Raw genomic sequence first — 21,737 nt, forward strand, 5'->3', positions numbered from 1 at the left:
TAAGGCGCGCGCTCCCGAGGGGGCCGGGCGGTTCCAGCACAGGCACCTCCACTGGCACAGCTGCAGTCACGCACCCCTGGGATGGCAGCTGCGCGGTCTCAGCCACGGGATTGCAGCCATCCTCTGCTCTAGGGGTAATGGGACCACACAAATGCTCCTCAAGAGCTTCGCTGATTACAAGGAATGCACGGAGAGGTTCTATCACTAGTGCATGTTTTGTTTGATCCCTTATCTCATCCCAGATTTTGTGCCAAAAACACCCGTGATTAATTCCAGTAATTCCAGGAGGATTAATATCAAAAAGTAAGTCTCGAGAAATATAAAAGCAATTTTTGAAAAGCCAGTTAAAAAAATATTCTAACTCTCCTGGAACAAATACTTTCTTGTTTTGTTGTTCAAGGATTCCTTTAACTTCTAGATATATTTCTTTCTGCGACTCAGAGAGCCACATTTCCCGCGATTCTTCCATAGTCCAGAGAGAATATCCAAACCAAGGCAAGAAGAGAGAGATTTAGAGTGGTTTTCACTCACGAATTTTCTGTCCTTAGGGACCGGTGTCTTGCCAGCATTTTCCCACCATTTGTTACACTGCAGATACTGCAACACGCGTATCAAACAATGAGGCCCGTGGAAAAGAAATATATATGGACTGATTCGTGATAGATGTTTCAGAGATGTTTATTTCTCCAGCTGCATGGCCGGGCTCTGACGAGGAACTGAGGCAATCACGGGACCCGAGGGTCCTTGCCCGCGCAGGGGAACACAAAACAAGCAAAGGGGAATGAGGCTGACCAGGGGCCAGGGAAACCCCATGTCTGTCCCCTCAGGGCCCCTCTCCCAGAACCCCATGGCGGGGGGGGAGGGCCCCAACAGATATCCTGCTGTGAAACCACACTGGTGGTATGTCCTCACCTCCCAGGGTTTTCTTTTGCTTTCAAAATATCACTTTTTAAAGTAGCTTTTGTGCTGAATGCTGCTTGTAATAAATATGAAGAGTTTTATCTATAATACTGTCATGTCCTCTTGACATCACATGAAGCCTTGGTCCCAAAAATTTAGATTATAGTTTGCAAACGTTGATTGAACTTTGATTTGTTTTCCAGTTTTGATACCAAATCTCTGATTTTTAGAAACCATTGAATTATCTCATCTTCTGTGGATTTTATTTTGAATTCAGAGACACAGATAAATCAGACTCAGAAAAAGTGGGTACTCAAAATTAGAGAGATTTTGGGAGGTTTTAGGCACCCTTGGATAAGCCAATTTCTGAAAAGGAAACAGGACTTGAGTCTTTCAGCTTTTCATAAGCTAATCAGCACCTAATGGTGGCTTGTTTTGAGAAAGTCTTAACCTTTCTTTTTTCTACAAAGTCTTTAAAAGCCTATTCAGCTCAACTTTAACACTGTTAAGGGAAGTGAATAATTTGTAAAAGTCGCTGAGGAGATTGGAAATAATACCAAAAAAGTTTAGAGGTCATTCGTGTTAAATGGTAACACAACCTCTCCTTCTGCATCATTTTGGTCTCATTTGCCACAAAATATATGTGCAATAAAATGAGTTCTTGAGAAGGTGAGCCAAAAGTTAAGGAATCAAAAAGCAATTTGCATATGAGTAAAACAGAGCTAGTAAGATGTCTTGGTTTCTAAAGAAGGAGAGGTTTAATAAAAAATATGCAATCGATATATGTAGTTAATTAGCAATGTACTTGAATTTACCAAGCTTTGTAACTAGCTCAAGTTAAAAATGACATTAATGTAATTAATTTTAATTTTAGAACTTTCCTGTTGGCTATTTAGAGATCCATCCAGCACAGTGTTACAGTTAGATCTTATCCACTAGATTGGGTGGCAAGCCACGAACATTTACTGGTACAAGTTTGTTCTCCAGTACTATACTGAATTTATCTTTCAGTGTCTTCTCAACCTCTTCATCTGTAAGGGTTGTGATGTTCACCAGGTCCGTATCCTCCATGTAGTTGTACTTCATCTCAGTCAAGGTCCATCCAACTAAGGCAAGAAGCCCATTGGTGGTCTGGAGAGTGCAGATTGACTTCTTCCGAAGTATGTTGTCCGGAGACACTTGGAGGTATGTGTTTAGCTCTTGGAAGTCATCTATGTGTCGTGGCTCAAGAGTAAATCTATATATTTTTCTGATATTCCCCAGTTCTGGAGTATCAGGGAAGTCAGTATCACCTCGCTCAGGAATATAATGCTTCCTTTTGACTTTCTCGAAGTACCAGGTGCCGTTGTCTTCCATGAGGCGGAAAATGCCGGGGACCTGGGGTTGGTCCTTCCCAGAAATCAGCATCAGTGGCTGCCACATCTGGTAGGCACCCCCAAACCCAGCATCTACTATGTAGGAATCGCCCTTGATCACCACCTTCAGGAGGATATGGTTCATCTCAGCAGTGTATCCATTCTCTGCTGGTTCATAGCTGTGTGCACCAAGAATACACACGTCATACCCTAATTCTTGCAAGGCCCAAAACAGGAGGTGGTTGATTTCCAGGCACCACCCACCACGCTTCTTTCTCACAATCTTATTGTAAGTAGATTGCAAATCCAGTTTGATGGCCTCCCCGCAATGCATGCTGAGGTTCTCAAAAGGAATGGTCTGGATGTGATGCTGGAAAATGGCTGTCAGGGTTTGCAAGTCTGCATCCTTATGGGGCTTGTTGTAAGATATTCTTCCAAAATACTCCTGAATGTTCATTTTGCCTGTGTGAGCAGAAAAGTAGCCAGTTACTGCTGTGCAGCTGTCAAGGGGTTCACTCCTGTTTCTGTAGCACAGGCTAACCAGCCAGCAAATGTAGTCTGGGCCATTTTAATGAGGATCTAAAGGAGTTTTAAGTATTTCTTTAAAAAAAGACAAGGACAGGAGGTGGCAATAATGCTTTCCCTCTCTCAGGGGCTGCCTTCAAACCAGGTGGATGTCTTTCCCATGGGAAGACACAGCACATGCCATAACAGCATCTCTGACCACAGAGGAGGATCCCACATGACAAAAGTTTTCTAAAATCAAGAAACAACAGGTTTGCAAAAAAGCTGCCACACCATACCGGCATAAAAGTCACAGAAAGTTCTTACTGTTTCTTTTACTGTACCAGGTAAGCAATTCTTTCTCTATCCCACAGGTAATTTAACTGGAAGGTTTTGCATTCATGGATTCAGTTAACTGTGATTAACATCTCAGTGTGTCACCCTTTCAGACAGGTTTCCATGTGAAGCAGGTAGTTGTTTTCTTAATCTCTTAAATTTCCCTGGGGAGTTTAGACAAGGCTTTGGCTGTGAAAGGAAGGAACTTTAATTTTTCTAACCTAAGGGTCAAAGGAATCAATCTAAAAGTACATACAAGGCATATTCATAGTCTTTCGGTTTCTTTGACCATCTTTCACGAACTAAAGGCTTTAGTTTCAGCTCAATTTATTGGAAATATTTAGTGTCTTTGTAACTCTGATCCCCTTTCCTTTCATTAGCAGAAAGACACTGGCACTGGCACTGGTTGTGTGGCCAGGATACAAAAGGTTCCCTGTAAGACTTCTAATCCAGTGACTCATCTGGTCTCTGCAAGGATTTCTTTTGTCTTTAGTTTAGATTTAATTCAGCTTTTTTCCATGCAAGGATATTTGGTGTTCAGAACAATTCACAATCTGTTAAGGGCTGTGTTAATTTCCAACAAGTCTGAGGATTTCTTGCTTCCTGCAAATGGTTAAATGTTCCCTGGGAGGATTTTCCAAAAATCCTTTGATGAGGATGAGATGGGAGAAACTCCCTTCCACTGAATATTCTCAGGTTTGGTCCAACTGCTCTCTCCAGCAGTCTGACCCCATGTCCATGCCAGAAGCTTGTGAAAGTCCCAACTCAAATCCATAGATGGAAGTACCCCCACCCCAGCAGCTGAGCACATCCAATGGCCTAATCCCTAGACTTTAACCCCAGTCTTGATGCCAGCAGCACAACTCACATGACTTGGTTGTCTTGCTCCTCATCTGCACTGGTACCAACATTCAGACTGGCTAATGCAAACCCACAGGAAAATATGATAGAATAGAGGATTATCCCAATAAGGGAATTAGAAATAAACATTTTCACTTCAAAAGGATGCAAAGAGGCTACATGAAAAAACAGTAATGTCTCTTTGATACTGCGTTTTACGTTTTTTTCCATCCCTTTTTTAGGACAAGGGCACTCATCTCTGGCAGGATCTCCTTGGAAACACTTGTAGAAAGCCATTTCCTTCCCAACACACAGCGCACGTGTTCACTGGCAGGCTCATCCTGTGGTCCTCTGCCTCATTTTTCTTTCTATTCCCACTTTCAGCAATTTTGCATAGGAAGATAGAAACATCTTTTCCCTATGAGGGCGTCGAGCTGAACCTCTGTGACCAGCAGGAGTCCAGAGGAGTCCATCAGCCTGGTGGGTCTGATACGCTTGGAATTTGCCTTCAAGCAAAACCAGATCAGTCCCTGCCCTGGGCCAGCAGCAGAAGACCTGATGCCCTCCCTATAACTCATCTCCTGTGTCTGGGTGTCCCATCATATGGGGAAAGCGCAGGATAAAACCAGCTCCCCTCATCCAGCCACAAGCAACCTCCCCATGGAGAGCCTCCATGGGGTGCTGGCAATGAGGCTTCAGGAAAACACACTGGCAAAGCAGTTGGGGAAATTCCCTGCCCGTGCCTCAATTTCCCCAGCTGCCCCTTCTCTGGCCTTATCAATTTAAAGTCTGCTTCAGAGACAGCCTTGCGGTGGCTGACAAAATGTGCTCTGATCTCAATGAATACTTAAAGAGCTTTAAGTGTAATAAAGCTGCACTACAACATCGTTGACATTAGGGAGCATCCACATAAATCAGCGTTTAGTCCCTCGCCTTCCTGGAGGCAGATTTTTCCTTGGCACAGCCACTCCTGCTGTGTGAGAGACGAGGCTGCAGCAGTGAGCAAGCCCTCTCCTGGCGGACAGTTTGTATTCCAAAACTGAGTTGCCAAATATCCCGAGCCTCAGTCCGGATCTCAGCCTTGTTTACTTCTGCCCCTGCAGCAGCTTTGCTCAGCGTTCCTGCAGCTTCGTGGGTAGTGAGATTCAGATGTTAGTTCTGCCTGTCTGCACATGTCCCTCAGGATCGCTGAGTCCTTTTGTAATTAGGCTGAACACTAGGATCAGTTCTTCTCTGCTAAAAATCATGAGGGACTTCCAAGGCTGGATCCTCTTGCACATGCTTGTATTATTTGTTTGATTCTAAGGTACAGCGTGAGTCAGTTGCGGCGTTTTTCACACACCCTGACCCAGCATGAAAGGGTCAGTTTAATTCTCAAACACTCAATGTTGCACTTGGAAAACGCCCTTGCAGTGCAACACTCACCATCAGCCCTGGGGTTCCTGTAGTTTGTGCTTTGCTAATACGCCTGCAGCACTGCGCACAGGGTATGCAGACTCAAGGGGGGTGGGCTTTCCAAAGGGGCTGATGCAAAGCTACAGGATGAAGATCAGGCATGCAGCGCTTACCTTGCAGGCAGTCAGCTCAGGCTTTCCACCCTGGGGTGTTCCAAAGTTCACAGGAAGAGCTGCACTGGGAACTGCTGCTCTTAAAGGTCCAGGCTGCCTTTACTGCCTGTCAGGAACAGCCTTACCCTCCAGCAGAGCAGCCAAGGAGGGGAGACAGTTTCTTCTTTCATAGTAGTTTATTTTCTGACGGTTTTATTGGTTTATTTGTGTTGGCATATGTGTGGAAAGCCCTGTCATTGTGTTAGATGCTGTACGGAGAGCCTGAAAATGATCCATCCCCAGACTGATTACAATATTGAGGAGATATTAACTTTCCACGTTACTGAATGGGAACTAAAGCCCTCCAGGAGTGCAAAGCGTGGGTATCGTGAGCAACTTTTGTAAGTGGTTATAACCTATAAACCCATTCTCAACCCTTCAGTCCCAGGGGCTTCAATCTCTGGGACACCTTGGTGGGTGTTCCCATGCTAAAGCAGCAAAGCAATCATGCAAATTTTGATGGAGATTTTACATTGTTGACATTGATATGGTCTGGATCCCTGCAGGAAGTGGCTTATGATAGACAGAGAGTAATACAGGGCAGGAAGTCACTGATTTATTGGTGGGGATGGCAACTGTTGAATTTATCACACTACACTGATCTATTCCTCATGGCTGACACCAGCCCCTGCAAAGCAACAAGGTCAGATTTGCCAAGTCCCGTAGATGTCTAAATTCCTCTGGGTTCGAAGAGAAGCCCTGTCCTGCAGCAGGGAATATGCTGCTCCCGAAGAACTCTGAGCTCCCTGAGCCTGCTGTGCCTTTAAGGATTTGCCTCCAAAGTTAGCAATAAGGAATAAACAAACTACTGCAATCTGAGATGAAAAGCCTCTGGGGTTTTTTTGTTTGTTTTTTTTTCCCCTTCCAACAGCAAGTTTCATTGTATTGCTCAGCAATACACTGTGGGTGAGCAGGGCAAGAGGCAGGAGTGCTGAGCTGTGCCGTGGAGGAGCAGCACCCGGGCAGTGCCAGGCACACGCTCCGGGAGTTGAGTCAGCAGAAAGGAAAGTGGCTTTCCCTGTTCCTGCCCTCCACACGCTGGATCTCAGGGGCAAGGGATGTAACACCCTACTCTGGTCTCAAAGGTCTGTGATTTTATAGTTCTGTACTCGTTCCCCTGAGCCTATGGAACAGCACAAAGTGCAAGGAACACCCTGGCACAGGGAGAGATGAGTGGGCACAGCCCTTTTTAGGTGTTTCCTATGTTTGTTCCCACAAAAGATGGGGATTCTTGGCTCTGCGTGGATCTTCTCCTGCCCCACAGCTTTGCAAGACCTGCCTGGACTTTTATCTGCATCTCAGTGCTTTGTCCCTGCTGTCCCACTGAGTTTAGCTCCTTTAGCTCTCCCACTAATGTGGGGACCACAGAAAAACACCACAGATCATAAACAAGCCATATCCTGAGACAATTTCTTCTGACCATCTGTGTTGCAAGCTGCTGGTCCTCACCATAAGAAGCCCCTCTTTCTTTTACAATCACATTTCATTTCTCATAGGATGGAGAGCCTCATGTGCTAAAAGGGACTATTGCACACCTGCAGCCAAGCACATGTGGGTGAATTTGACTCTAGGAAGACAGGGGTTTCAGGAGCTTGCTGTGTCTCTATGAAATACATTTTGAACATGCAGAATAGCAGCAGCTTTTATTAAATCTAAATTGCTAGTGTTAGAAAGCTGCACATACTGCATAACAAGTGAAAAAGGTTCAGGGAGTTATTGTGTTTTTAAAAGCCTTAGCTGGAAAATATTAGCACGTACAAATAATCAGGATGACTTCAGTGATTAATGACATTTTTTTTAGTTTGGGAATACATGCTGTAATTTGGGGGAAAAAAAATCTGAATAATTCTAGTTCACAATGCTTGATTTTTTAAATTTAATTGTAATTCACTTATATAATTTGCTTAATTATAAGTGCATAGTTGTAATGCTTCCAAGATTTGTACATAAAGGAACATCAAGCATCTTCTCAAAGGGCAAAGTGGTCACATTTGAGTAATTTCTCCTACTAGAAATCTTAGCCGTTAGGTATGTGATTAAGATTCATCATTTCTCCTTATATCAATATAATTAGTATCACTGCAAACACATCCTCAGTAGAAGAGATACGTTTCAGAAAAATAATTCTGTGCATGTGTTTGGGTTCAGCCATAATAATTAATGTGCAATAACACCCGGAGTAGAGTCTGATGAGAGGAACATGTATTCCCAGCAGTCTGCTGCTGAGTGCGAGCAAACAAAATGCTCAGGAGATGCTTTCAGTTCAAAGAAATACTGCTCTTTGGTTATGTCACTGAGAGAACAGGAGCTGTGCAAAGCCTGAAACAACACAGAGCTGTCACTAACGTTTTTTATCATCAGTTCTAGGTCGTAAATAGCCTGTCCTCAAGTACTCACATGGTGAATTCACACAGGTGTGGAATGGCCTGACTGCCACGTGAGAGGGTGTTGTGGACGTGAGAGCAAAAAGAACAGGCTTATGGGTTAACTGGAGAAACTCAGCACTGGATGTCTTTGTGGTTTTGGCTATTAAATTCCCAAAATAATATAGTATTCATTTAAGAAGCAGGTATGATTTTCCCCAGGTGGCAGCACCAGGTAATAAAGACAAAGACATACAGCTCCATCATTCTGCCCAGCTCCACTGGGTGTGTTTAGAAAAGCTTTTAAGAGATGAAAGGAGTAGGGAATGGGCAGAGTCTGCTTCCTGCTAAGCACAAACAGAAGGGCAGTGATTTGATTGAGCTGGGCAGAAATTATTTGTACCCAAACCAAAAAGAGATGCAGGAATAGTTGTGAAAATCCATTTCTTTTCCAGGTTCGTGCTAGTATGTTCTGCCTTTCACTGGTGTAGATGGAAGGAGAAAGATTAACCTTTAGATGCTTGTCAGACAGAGAGGGAAGAGTTGCCTGTAATGCCACTGAATTGAATTGTAATTCAGGCAGTGAGTTAGAACAGAGACAACCTGCTCGTATTGACGGGCACAAATTTCTTGTCTAGTGTTATATTGAATTTCTCCTTCAGTGTTTTCTCCATTTCTTCATCTGCAATGATTCTGATTTCCACAAGATCCATATTGTCCCTATAATTGTACTTTATCTCTGTGAGTTTCCACCCCACCAGTGCCCGGATGCCGTCAGCAGTCTGCAGGCTGCAGATGGACTTGGTCACAAAGAGCGAGTCAGGTGCTGTCTGCAGGTGGGCATTGCAGCCCCTGAACTCCTCAATGTCTCGTGGCTGAAGGGTAAAGAGATAAACCCGACGGCAAACTTCATTTTCCACATTGTGGGAAGCGGAGTTGCTTTGATTGAGAACACACTGCTTCCTTTTCACCTTCTCCAGGTACCAGGTCCCGCTCTCCTCCTGGAAACGAAAGACCCCAGGAGTCTGCGGCTGATCTGTCCCCGAAATCAGCTCCATTGGCTGCCATAGCTGGTAGGCCATCCCAAACCCCCCATCCACAATGTAGGATTTGCCATCAAGCTCCACTTGTAGCAGCAGATGGTCGATTCCATCTGGATAGGCGTCGAGCTCTGGGACATAAACTTTTGCTCCCAGAAGGGTGACATCATAGCCAAGAGTTTTCAGGACCCAAGATAGAAGGTAGTTGTTTTCCATGCACCAGCCCCCACGTTTCTTCCTCACTATCTTGTTGTAGGTTGCTTCCAGGTCCAGCTCAATGCTTTCCCCGCAGTGGATGCTGAGGTTTTCAAAAGGGACAGCTTGGATGTGGTGCTGGAATATATCTGACATGGTAGCCAGGTCTGGCTTATTGTGGGAGCCCCGGTAAGAAATTCTGGCAAAATACTCCTGGATGTCCATGCTGCCTCTGAGAGAAGGGCGGGAAAAAATAATTGGCTATGTCAGAAGTGGTGGAAGGCTCTTCCCCATCCCTTATAACGGGGTGCTTGGAAGAGGAGCAGGATTTGACTAATGTCTGTATCAAAGGCAGCTGAGTAATAGTGCTGAGAGAAGCCAATGGGACGCTGCTGATGAGCACAAATGTTATTTTTATTTGCCTCTTTTACAGCTGTGACGAGAGGCTCCAGCTGTGCTAAGCACATTTCAGCAGAGTTCCTGCCCAGCAAAGCTACAAATCTCCGTAGGAAGGAACAAAAGCAGTAGCAGCGATGTTTCTCTGCTAGAAATTATAGGAACTGAGACTCTCCAGATCTGAACTGCTTTGCTCGTGGTTTGACTCAGCAAAGCAGAAGCAGAAAACAAACCCTCCCACTCTTGCAGAGTGATCCAGAGCCTCCTCTGCAACTAAATCTGAAGCAAATCTGTCCTGCCATGGTATTTCATTTGTTTAGGCAGCCTGGCACGAGCTGGTCTCACCTGCTCCTGCTCTCCATACCAGAGATAGCAGACGTGACCTGGAGTGCAGAAGGTTTTTTAGGGCAGAAAAAGCTGTGGGAGGCTTTTTGCTGCACCCACTGTGAGCTGCCTCCCCACAGGACAGCTTAGCTAATCACAGCCCTATCATAGCAACAGGAGGAAACCAAGGCTTGGGCCTGAACGACAAGGTTCAAGGGCGTCACATTTTCTGAGATCATTTTTTGGGATGCAGTTGCTCCTTTTGCTCATGGTCTTCCCTCTGGTGGGTGGCTGTCCATGGGTAAGGGAGCAGGCATTGCCCTCCTCTGGGATGGCAGAGGGCTCAGTGCAAGGCTGTTTCACAAACACAGGGGTGGAAAGCAGCTCGAGCCCTCACAGCCCTTGATGGAAGGAATGGGATTTTAATGGAGCTTTGTTATTTCTACTTTTGTTATTTCTCCCCAGGCACTGCTAAATTTCAGACATCTGTAAATATGGAGCAGTGTTGTTCAGATTTTCAACTCAAAAGGTCAAAAAATGCTTTAAAGTTCCTGTATGCAACTCCCAAAGTAAAATCAAAGGGAAACTATCCAACTGTTCCAGCAGGATTATATTCCCAATCTGATGAAAAATGGCATACCCAAAATAGTATGGGAATTTTGGAAAGGTACTTTCAGTACATAAACAAAACAATGAAAATGAAAAATTTCCATTTGGTGTAATATCCTGGCAGAAGCAGAAGGTGCCATGGTTTGGGTCCCCACATGACCTTTAGGATAGAAGCTTTACAGAACTCTAACTATTGATTGCATCATGGCCACCACCGTGTCTCAACATCCGAGCAGGCCTGAGTGATCCACGATGGGGTTAAGAGCATCAATCAGGAGATTCTTTGTTCAACTTTTGGCTGTTCCCAGGATTTTCCTGGAACTACAACTCTATTCATTTCTGAGCACTTGGCACAAGCTTAGTTCTTGCCATGTGAATTTTAAACCAGCATCACCAGCAATGAGCTGTTTTTCCCTTTTTCTCCTTTCCTTTCCCTCCACCACAGCAAGCAGAACATGTGCAGTAACTTTTTACTTACAGGGAAAATGTTAGTGTGGGGTTTGTCTGTCTGTCCATCTCTGGAGGGTGTTTACAGGGCTGTTTTAATGGGGTTGCTGAAATGAGGCAGATGGCAGAAATGCTTGAGTTGCTTGAGGCTCACAACTGAGTCAATAAACCAGCATATCTACCACACCGAGCAGCTGAGCACTCCCTGCTCTGCCCTTACACCATTTCTGCTGTTTGTCTCCAGATAGATTTAACTTCCTGCTTAGAGAGCACTCAGCTACCAAGATCTGGGGGTTAAGAAAAAGGCTTACCTGGAAAATCAGTGCAAGTGCCAGTGTACCTCCGGGGCTTGGGGGTGGCTCTAGGCTAAAGCAAGTGGCGTGGCTGGCTGTCCTCTACTTAGCACAGACAGGGCTTGAGGACTGCTCTCCAGCTGCTCTTCTGGGCAATGTCCTTTCCTTCAACTTGCTTTCACCCGCCTCTGTCAGATTGCAAGAGCTGAAAAAAAAAAAAGGAAACAAAAAAAAACAAACCAAAGGGTGGAGCATGAGAGCTGGAGTGAGCCAGCAAAGCCAGCAGCAGTGTAAACCGGGCTGTTGTTAGAGCAGAGGCTGCTTCACATTTTCACTTGTTTGATGCTGTCTGCAGGGGCCTGCTCCGACTGTCACCAGAAGGGTGTGTTTTTGTTCCAGTAGCTTGCTGGATGCACCGGGTGATGTAGGTTTTTTTTTTCTCCCAGCCATTAGATTTCTATTTGTTTGGAAACGTGGGGAAGGAAAGCTTGCGTGCATTCAGTCTGAAGAGGGTTTTGCACTCTTTCTGAAAAACAGCAAGATTTCAGCACAGTAACCTGCACCTGCAACCTGCTTACCCCAGTCTGCAGCACAGGAACCTCAGTGCTGCCTTTGCTCTGTGTGATTTCCATGTGGTTTGTATTACAGCAAGTTTCATTGAAGGTAAGGAAGCCCTGGGCCAGCAGTGTGTCTCCTTTGGCCTTTGCCCACAGGAATCACCTGCAGATGTCATTGATGGTGAAGATGCTCTTGGCACAGTGATGACTATGAAGTACTAACACGTAGGAAGTTCCATCCTCTCAGTGCATTTCACATTGCTTTTGTATCTCCCAGTTTTGCTTGCATTTTGTCAAGTCTCATTCATTCTCTGACATTTACAGCTGGATCTTCCCCGTTAGTTCCCCAACAGTAGTTCCAGTCCTTCACATTTAGTGTCAATGACAAGTTCCATTCAAACACTGATTTATTGGGATTATTAGCAGAAATAATAAATCAGATGAAACTAAGATGTCTGTGATAACCCATTACACAGCTCCACTCCCATATCAAAATTTGGCTCTTTATCATCCCATCAGATGTGGGATCAGTCTGTGACCCACAACAGAGAACCCATGCCCAAGCCAAGAGATGCTGAAAGGAAAGGAGAGCCTGCTCTTGTCGGGCTCATCTGGGCAGATCCAAATCAGTACAAAGAGAAAGTTCATACTCCTGGCTGGATCTTGCTGACATAGAATAATGCCTTCTCTTCCCCCAGACCCTCATTTTCACAGGGAGAAGCCAAAAGTCAAGCAGGCAGATCCCAGTCCTGATAGGAACCATCCTGAAATTCCATGGACCCATCTCTGTACAACATGTGAGGAGACCCATCCATGCTTCTTGTCCAGAGTTATTTGGGACCACAGATGGTGCCAGAACTGAATGCTTGCCATGTTCCCTTGTGTGAACTGGCTCAGGGTCTGTTCCAGAGAACTTTGGGGTCCTTTTTAAATACAGGTGTTCTCTAATCCAGTAGGAGCAAAACCCATTTTCCCTGGTACTTTGATACTCAGCTTTTTTCAACTCCTCTCCCTAAAGCCTATCTGACATTGAGCATTTTCTTCTGTTGTCTTTCAAATTCTCATCCCATCATAGTCTCCTGCATCACTCTCCGTTTTCTCCATGCACATTTTACAGCCAAGCCACTGAAACCATGAGCTCCCACCCTCCCCAGGTGTGCCCAAAGCCAGCACAGGGCAAAGACCAGTCAGGGAGTGCTAAAGGTAAGGACAGGCTGATCTTGATCCCCAAGCCTTGCTGAAATCAGTGCCATGCCAGTTCATCAGGGCTAATCCAGATGGGGCAATACACTGCAAACACAGCTGTGAGCAATGGTCACAACATGCCCTCACCTGTCCCCAAGAGCCACCAAGGGCACAGCCCAGCTCGGGCCTGCTGGGATGGGGAACACGACCACAGGGTGAACGTGCAAATGGGAATGTCCTTGGAAAGGACGCTGCTGTCCACCTGGACACTGAAACACCATTTCCCAACCTTGGCAGGAGCTGGAGCTGGCTGAGCTTTTTCCAGAAGATCATTGTAATTGCACTCACTTTTATATAAATTTAAACTGCTGACAACATTAAATTTAATACTTAAGTCCTTCTCTCATCCTAACTCTCCCAAGAGGCCTCATCAAATAGCCCTCCCTCCCTGCTTTAATGGAGTATTCAATGCTGCAATATTTGCTTGGGGAAATAAAAGCATTGGGTGCCCTATTTGAGGTAAAAGTCAAGTGTCTGCTCCCTTCTATAATCACCTCTCTGGCACACTGTATAAAAAAGGTATTATATTATATTATATTATATTATATTATATTATATTATATTATTATATTTACTATACTTACTATATTTTGTTATATTATGCTTATTATACAAACTATATATATATATATAAAGAGAGACTTTTAAAGTAATAACACAATTGAGGTGTTTTAAATGGAATTAGTATAAAATCTTATACTCTTACACAAGGTCAGATCCTACTGAGCTCTGAGTTCCTGGGAAAGGAAACACTGCACACCCAAAGCCAAGTGTCTGGCTCTTGCCTTTCATTTCCAAAGGGAATTTAATAGATGAAGGCTGCCCTAATCCAAGACTGGTAATAATATTCACACCTATAAACATGTTCATAGTGGCAGAACTCCCTCATGCTTGACATTCATTGTCTTCCTTACGTAATTCCAGATATCAAAGCTGTGGCTCTGGATCTTTCTGGATTTGTATCCTCGGCATCCACCATGTGCAGTCAGGTGTTGTCCATCCCACCAGCCAAAGGATGAGCCTGCAGCTCCAGTAGGAACTTTTCCCCCTGGGACTACAGAAGGGAGCAGCTGTGCTGGACATTTCTTGGCTTTTTCTCAGTGAAGAAGAGACCAAATCTCGCTTTTAGTGTTTCCTCTATCTGATGCATCTTTCTGAGGGCTGGTCACTGTCAAAAGTTATCTCCTCTGCTTTTTTATCCTGCCAAGATGAGGTTTTTCAGACAAACCAACTCTGAGGGTGTTAACGCAGACCGAGGAGACCACGTTGGTCTTCCGGCTCTGAGGGTTTCAGCATAAATCTCTTACATGTAAATGGTCATAATTCAGTTGAATTCCATTACAACTGACTTTTCTACATGAATGGCTTTATCTCACTGAGGTTTTGAAGGAAAAATAGAATGGCTTTGGGGTTTCTCCTCAAAAAATCTCCTCTAAAACCAAACTGTTGCTTCAGTGCAAAAACTCTGATTGACTTCAGTGGGAATCTGGATCAGTCATGGTTCAGGCAATCAGCCTGGAAGCATGCAAAGCAGGAACAATTACACAAGTTCTGTCATTCCTATTACTCAGGTTTTATTGTTTTTTTGGAGGTAGGTGGGGAAGGAAACCTTTTATCTCGGTGAAGAGTGGGAAACAGAATGTTACAGTGACAGCAAAGGGGAATAAAAGCAACTGTGCCTTTGAGAAACACATTTTCATTACAATGTGCTAACACACATCACAGAAAGAATATATGTTTGTGATGACAAAGTATTCCCACCACTCCACTGCTGAGCTTGGTGTACAACTGGGGAAAAGAAATGAGAGATGCTCTGGTTTAAAAATGCTCTACCTTTACTGGGATTTTATTGGCTTTCTGCCCTGCAGTGCGCTTGGGGGGGCACTGGTGTGACTCCTCAGTGGCACTGCAGGGACTTGTACCCACTTAAATACCCTTTTCACAGATTTCTTCTGCCTGCCCTTTATGTTTACAGCTGGTATGCACAGCACAAAGCAATGGGTACCATGTATAGGTGCATGGAAAAGAAGAGAGGTGAAGTTTTCACACCTGGAGCAGGAGGGGAGCAAAAGGAGTTGGAGGAATTGCCCGTGGATTTGCTGCCTGACACATTGCACTGTGGTACCTGAGGAGGGATGGGAGGAGAAACGAGTCCTCCAGGAGTTTGGGAGGGGCTGAAAACTGGGAAGCAGATTTGAGATGTGGTCAGTGCAGGGAGTCATATTTTGGAGTGCAGCATGGGGAAAGAAATTCCATGTAAATTGTCATAGCTGGTGGGATCTAAAATCACTTCTGCATTGGGAGCTGAGTGAATCTTGTAAAAAAAAAATTGAAGTTGCTCAATCTAGTCAGAAATCCAGCATCCAGGAATCCAGCTATGCCAGGAAGCATCCCTTTCCCAAAAACCAGCTCCACACCTGCTGTGCTGACCCACATATTACCCACAATATTATTACTTTTTTCCTAGCAAGAAGCAATTTGATCCTTGATCATACAAACTATTGAATGGCCTTTGCTGTGAGATGATGAACCTGATTAATTAATACATCATCCCTGGGCATTTTCATCCCATAAGGTAAAAGGCAACTCATTTCCTTGCAGTGGTCATGGTACTTCCTTTTCCTCATCACACCGTTGCAAATTGATGCCACACCCAGAGCAGTGTTTCCTCACAGGCAGATGCTGAGGATTCTGTCATGATGGAAAATTGCCATCCGTCTTCCAAACCCATATTTAACAGGAGCTGTGGTGTGAAATTCTGGTCAAACAGTCCTTGAAAAGTAACCACCTGCTTTTTAAGCATCTGGAGGCACATCTCTTCTGCTCATCTATTTAAAATAAATAGAGCTGTCATGGAGAAAAGCCTGTGGTTCAGCCACATCCCTCTGAGACCAAACCAAGCACTAGATTTGTCAATTCCCACTAATGCTATTTTTAATTGCTTTCTCAGCAGTTGTGCTGGGACCTGCCCAGCGCCAGGCACTGCACCTTGTGTTCCAGTGCAGCCCCTGCCATCCCCTGGGCCACACAAACAGACTCAAACATGATGTTGACAAATACATTGTTGTCTCTGGGGCTGCAGGCTGAGACCTTGAACGCGGGGTGGTGATGGAATAAAGTGCCTTCAACTCAGGATAGCTTTCTGCTAAAATATCCGAGCTGTGCAAACCCTTTGGGAAATTTCCAAGATGCAGCAGGACTCAGCAGCCAGCCAGGCCAGCAAAGCATCTGCAATGTCTTTTTCCTCATTTTCCAGCTTTCATGAGTGGCACCAGGTGCTCTCCAGCTCTGCAGGGAAGATGGAGTGAGCAGGTCTGTAAATCCTTCAGCGAGTGAACACCATCCCCTTCATCCCTCATGAAAGCACTAAGCAACCTCACCAAATCATCTGTCTTTTGCCAGGTCCTTACCAATTTGCAATTATTCCTCTAATTCCTGTCTATGTCAGCATAGCTAATGAATTTCCAGACAGCGTTGTATCAAAATCTTTACTGAAATGCAGCACCTGAAGTCCCACTACACATTTCTTCCTTCTAGAAAATCTCGTACCTAATCATAGAAACCCAGCAGTTAATTTGTGCTACCATTTCTAATAAACTCCCATTCTGTGGTTATTGCTCACAACAGTGAGAGGCAGCCAGTAGTATCTGATGTGCCTAAATCTGTCTCTCCTCTTACGCATCTATCTGAGGGATATTCTCCAGCGGCATCCAAAATCAGACAGTGAGAATGTATATTCTGCTTTCAGCTAATAATTGAGAGACTAAACCTGCCTGGCTGCTGGGTACTCAAGGGAAGGGCTTGGAAATTGGCTGAGGGCTTCCTTCTCAACTTTTGTCAAAGCAGCTCCTGAATGTTTCATCACACAAAAATTTGCCTGCATATTTATGTGGTCACAAAGATTCCTGGGTTAAATCTGCAAAATCAGTTCACCAACTGCAGCAGTTCTCTGTCCCCATTATAACTCCAGCTAATCCGTCTGATTGGGTTTTCATCACTCTGCACAATGAAAACATAAATAGACAATGTCCTGCCCCATCCTCCTTGGAGAAAGAGTTTTTCTTAAACCTTTGCTAATTAATGTACCATTAATGGGGTTCAGCCCCAGCAGGCTGCTTGGGCAGGACAGCAGAATTGAAGCCCAGCCTGGGCCAAATGGGCCAGACTGCCTGGCTGATACTCTCAACCAAAAGAAAAAAATTTTTTTTTAAACTGCCATCAGTCAATCAGTAACCTGAAGTGGAAAACACTCAATCAACATCACAAAACCAGTTAGTTCCTACTGCTGCCAAGCACAAAGCCAAATCCTGCTTTGGTTCAAGATGCAAACCTGAATCATAGCTCTGATGCCCAGCTGGCATTCCCTCTTTATTTCCTTTTTCCTTCGGTGTCTGTCTGGCACTGAGGCAGAGCTGCTGCCACACCACATATTCCAGCCACGGAATAGGGTTCATTTTGCTTTCCCCTCTCTGGGGACTAGCTCGTACTCTGGAAGCTGCACATCATTTTATTAGTTCTATTCCCAGTCTCCAAAACGTCAAGTTTCTTTTATATGAATGTGCTGCAATTTAGTACCATCAGCAAACTCTGCTGAAGCAGGGAGAAATGCAGACCTAGGAAAGATCCCTGCAGAAATCATCCCCCAGCCCTTCCACAGCTGCGGCACTTTGCTCTCTGTCAGCCCTGCAGCACTTTAATTCACATCATCTGCCCTCACTTGTAGCCCCCTCTTTCCCTGGCTTCTGATTTTTTTGCGCTATGCGTTTAAAATGCTGAATTTTGGTTTTTGTATATGTTTATTGTTTCCACTGGTAGCACCTTTGTGAAACATTAGTGATCACTAGATGTCACTGTGATTTTACTCCACCTCCAGCCCTACTGAACCATCATGATCCCTGGCCTCTAGAGAGCTTTAAAATCCTTCTGAAGATTTTTTAGTGATCAGAAAACCACCCAGCTGCTATGCCAAAAGAGGGTTTCCTGGGCTGGGAGGGGAGAACCAGATTTGGCTGAGTTTTTTGGGGCAGTTGTTGGCTCTGGTGTGTGAATAATGCAAAACCAGGCAGCTTTGGAGGCAAACACACACGTGTGTGTACACGTGTCATGTGTGGCTGCACACCCGGGTTTGTGCTCAACACGTGAAAGTCCTGCTAGTTCTGTGTGAGTTATTGAATCCCTCTGGTGTGTGCCTGCAGCAAATGGTGTGTGCAGCTCCCCAGAGCTCTGGCTGTGTGTGGGTCACCAGGGCCGGGATGTCCATAAAGCTCTTCTGCAGATATCCCTGTAGCTTTGATGACCAAATACCTTTAAAATTTTGTTGTTGTTCCTTAATAATCACCTCACTTCTCTCCCAAATACAGAGCCCAGGTTCCCTCACTATCATATAAGCACTCCCATCTCCTTTCTTTCCAGCCCATCATCCCATTCCTACTGTAACTTCAATTAATGCTACAGGTTTTATAACTCAGAGAACTCTATAAAAGTATCTTGCCTCTTTCCCTTATCTTAAAAGATTTTATAGAATACATTTCTTCAAGGCCAATGCAAATCCACACTCCCTATTTCCTGAATTGTTGATTTCTCCATTGTACTCAGCCTTTGGGATATGGCAATTTAAATATTATAGACCACACTCCTGCATGGGCACACATGGGATTTAGTCTTTTTTTTTTTTAATTGGAAAAAATCCACTGCTGAAATTAGTGGAAATGCCTGCTTAAAAATCATTTGTCTCCATCTGATGACATTATCCAGATCAGCAGAATAAGACTTCACTCTGCACTCCAGTCCCACTGGGGAATATGCCAAAATCAGGTCTTTCAAGAAAAATCAGTTACCGGGTGTGCAGTGCTGGCAGCTGAGCCCGAGGAACCAAAGCTCTTTGCTGGCATCTTTTGGTGAGCAGGGAGAAAGGACCAAGGGACACAGCTGTGTCCATGTCCCTGCTGTGGCAGGGGATGGGTGGCAGAGCCTGGCCACGTCCAGGAGAGCTTCAGAGCCAGGAGAACAAATGTTCTGTGAAGCAGTTACAGGCAGTCAGGATGGTGTGAGAGCTGCCGGGGGGGTCTGTGCTGGGTAGAAGCCAGCTGAGATTTCTGTAACAATTTCTTGCCCTTTGAACTCATCCACATTGACTTTGTCTCCTTCTGCTCTGGGGTCAGCAGGATTTTAAAGGCTGTTGGGTGCTGCCTGAGCAGGGGGTAATGCCACAGATAAAGACACCTTCTGGCTTGCTACTTTCACCCAAATTACATGGCCTGTCCACATCTAGAAATCCCAATACATTGGCTGCTCAGATACATCTGGTATCAACACCATTTCAGTTTTGATGAGCCATCCAGGATTGATTAAAGAGAGCCTAAATGAGCAGTAATGCTTCTGGACAAGCATTTTATTCTTCTGTGGAGCCACCAGAGGATATTTGTTGGTCATGACATCAAACACCTTTTGTCTTCTGTGTCAGCCACAGCCTAAAAAGTTCTCAATTTCCTTTGAATACTGTTAATTAGTTGAAGTGACACCATTCCCTCTTCAGAAACTCTCCTCCATGTCTCAACAACACACAACCACGTTTTGTCTGATGAATAACAGCAACAGACAAATTCAAAGGTAAAGAAAGAGACTATTAAAAGTTTTGCAGCTGAATTTAGGCAAAATGTTAGGATTGTGCTGCTCAATTCACTCTGACTGGCACTTTATGCAAGTGGCCTTGAATGAAATTATAGCCCCCATCAACATGACTTGGAACCTTGTTACCTCATTACAACCACACCTCTGTTAGATTAGTGGCCAGCAGACAGAAGTCCTTGTTAATTGGAGACTCATTAGCCCTGGGAAAAAGCTGATATAGAGCCTCTGGTGCTTTTCCTGGGGCAGGAGGAGTGGGTTTGGGGTGTGCTGGATGCAGCACCTGGGCTTTGCACTCACCCCTTGCCACGCTTAGGTCCTGAGGGCCAGTGTCCATGGCAGGCACATGAAATCATGCCAGCTCTCATTGCCTTCCTCTGCCAGGAGCAGCACTGGAAGGTCTTTCCTTGAGATAACTGGTAAAAAAGGTAAGGAGAGACAGAGAAAACAAAGGTCTAAAGCAACTAAGTAATGAAAATCACACCCTGGATCTGCTTTCCTATATATAGCAGGCTCCTCTTAAGGAGTTGCATGCATTTTCCTACTCATTTTGGAGAGCTATAGATTACCTGGAGCCTGATTGTGCATACCTAAAATGCATTGAAACAGTTCAATTAAAGGTGTGACAGCTTTAAGCCCCATTTAGGGCAACTCCCTAAACATAGAATGTCTCTCCAGGTTATTTACTTCAATGTAATAACTCAATCAGGAACCCTTTCAACAAAACCATTGTCAGTCCGAAGGGAGGGGTTGCATATTAAGAGTTAGCACACATTTTGTTTCATTTCATCAGCTGGAAAACAGATTAATATTGCATGGAAAACAGTTCAGAACAAGACTGAAATTATGTAGAACACCCTTACATAAACATTACTGTAAATCATATTTTTGAACAGATTTAATCTTTGTTTTCCCAAAAATACCTCCGAAGACTAACTTGAACAATACAGGGCTATGAATTCATAGCACAGATTAGTTAAAGCAGATGGTGAGCCTGTGTGGATGTGCTCCATCAGAGAAAACATGGCCATAATTGGATTTATTTTAATTCACTTACATTTTGACTACAGGAGAAATGCTGGTGGAGTTCCTCCTACAGACAAGCCCCAAGGTTAGGGCTTCCAGGGAGCCTTGCTCTCAACTCTGTTTTGAAAATTGGACTTGAATGCTAAAATAACATTAGGTGTTTATAAACAAAAGTGAATCCCCAGTCTTAAAACATTTATTCATGCTCAGATCTTGCCTCCTTAATTCACTCTGACTGGCACTTTATGCAAGTGGCCTTAGTGAAGTACGAGTCCCCATCAACAGATCCCACTTATCAAAGCGTTCTGCACAGCCCAGGCTGGCAGGGGCTGCAGGACAATGCATTGCTCGCCTGCAGTGGGTTCAGCTCTCACTCATTTTGCAGCAGAAGAAGGTGACAAGTTCCCATGGGGAGGTGCCACTCCTGCCACGCAGCCCAGAGCCAGGGGAAGGCTGGCAAGAGCCTTCTCCAGCCACATCTGCTGCCGGGGATGTGCTGCATTCCCACCTCTGCAACCTGCTCCCTTCAGGGATTTTTTTTCTGCCTTTTTATTTGTAGGGTTCTTGTATTCCCACATAGCCTGTCTGCTGCCTGGATGGTACCCAATCATCATTTTTAACCTGGGTTCCTGCTAAAAGGAAGACTGCTTGCCTTTTCCTCCTAGAAGGGTGCTGGTGGTCTGAGCCCTGACTGTGCTGAAGATTCATGCTTTTGTTGGAAGCACCCCAGCACGAAAGGGGAAGGGGCTCATTTCTCTCTGTACTGAGCTGTAATGGGTGTAAATATATCCAATAATTACAGGCATATTGCTGTGCAAACACATGATAATTGCAGCTCTCATTTCCTGATGAATTATACATGACGGGCCATCCCCCGTTACTAGCTGGACACCTTGTCTGGCTGTGCTGAAACTGTCAAATGCACCATCACAAGCCTCAGTTTCCCTTGTAATTTCTCACTTTCAAACTGCCCCAGCAAGCCATGAGTGCAGGACATGGGTAAGCTGCTGCCCAGCTGCCCACAGCAACCCACAGCCAGGCCAGCTGGATGACCACGGGAGCACGTGGAGATG

At 44.8% G+C, this 21,737-nt stretch overlaps 2 protein-coding genes and 1 long non-coding RNA gene across 4 annotated transcripts; 1 reads left to right on the forward strand and 2 right to left on the reverse strand.

Annotated features, from left to right (window-relative positions):
- Positions 1 to 1,819: 1,819 nt before the first annotated feature.
- Positions 1,820 to 11,315, reverse strand: LOC138117176 (arylamine N-acetyltransferase, liver isozyme-like). 2 transcript variants are annotated; one of them, XM_069027248.1, is made up of 2 exons: positions 11,228 to 11,315; positions 1,820 to 2,717 (listed from the first exon to the last, which is right to left on the reverse strand). In XM_069027248.1, the coding sequence occupies exon 2, from the start codon at positions 2,710 to 2,712 to the stop codon at positions 1,822 to 1,824; it is 891 nt and encodes a 296-aa protein (XP_068883349.1). In that variant the 5' UTR covers positions 2,713 to 2,717; positions 11,228 to 11,315; the 3' UTR covers positions 1,820 to 1,821. The 2 variants fall into 2 exon arrangements, with proteins under 2 accessions (XP_068883349.1, XP_068883348.1); XM_069027247.1 differs by lacking the exon at positions 11,228 to 11,315 and adding an exon at positions 5,504 to 5,584.
- LOC138117178 (arylamine N-acetyltransferase, pineal gland isozyme NAT-3) lies at positions 8,493 to 11,315 on the reverse strand. Its single transcript, XM_069027250.1, has 2 exons — positions 11,228 to 11,315; positions 8,493 to 9,372 (listed from the first exon to the last, which is right to left on the reverse strand). Exon 2 carries the CDS (start codon positions 9,363 to 9,365, stop codon positions 8,493 to 8,495), a length of 873 nt encoding a protein of 290 aa, XP_068883351.1. The 5' UTR covers positions 9,366 to 9,372; positions 11,228 to 11,315.
- Positions 11,316 to 19,866: 8,551 nt separating this feature from the next.
- LOC138117092 (uncharacterized) lies at positions 19,867 to 21,487 on the forward strand. The gene is made up of 2 exons (XR_011154505.1): positions 19,867 to 20,066; positions 21,224 to 21,487. It is a non-coding gene; the product is annotated as an uncharacterized lncRNA (long non-coding RNA).
- The last annotated feature ends 250 nt before the right edge of the window (positions 21,488 to 21,737 follow it).

The sequence above is a fragment of the Aphelocoma coerulescens genome, chromosome 11 (genome assembly GCF_041296385.1).
Source record: "Aphelocoma coerulescens isolate FSJ_1873_10779 chromosome 11, UR_Acoe_1.0, whole genome shotgun sequence".
NCBI lineage: Eukaryota > Metazoa > Chordata > Aves > Passeriformes > Corvidae > Aphelocoma > Aphelocoma coerulescens.

Bases quoted from the DNA above. Each gene is read 5' to 3' on its own strand.
- LOC138117176 (XM_069027248.1), bottom strand. From the start codon at position 2,712: ATGAACATTCAGGAGTATTTTGGAAGAATATCTTACAACAAGCCCCAT.
- LOC138117178 (XM_069027250.1), bottom strand. From the start codon at position 9,365: ATGGACATCCAGGAGTATTTTGCCAGAATTTCTTACCGGGGCTCCCAC.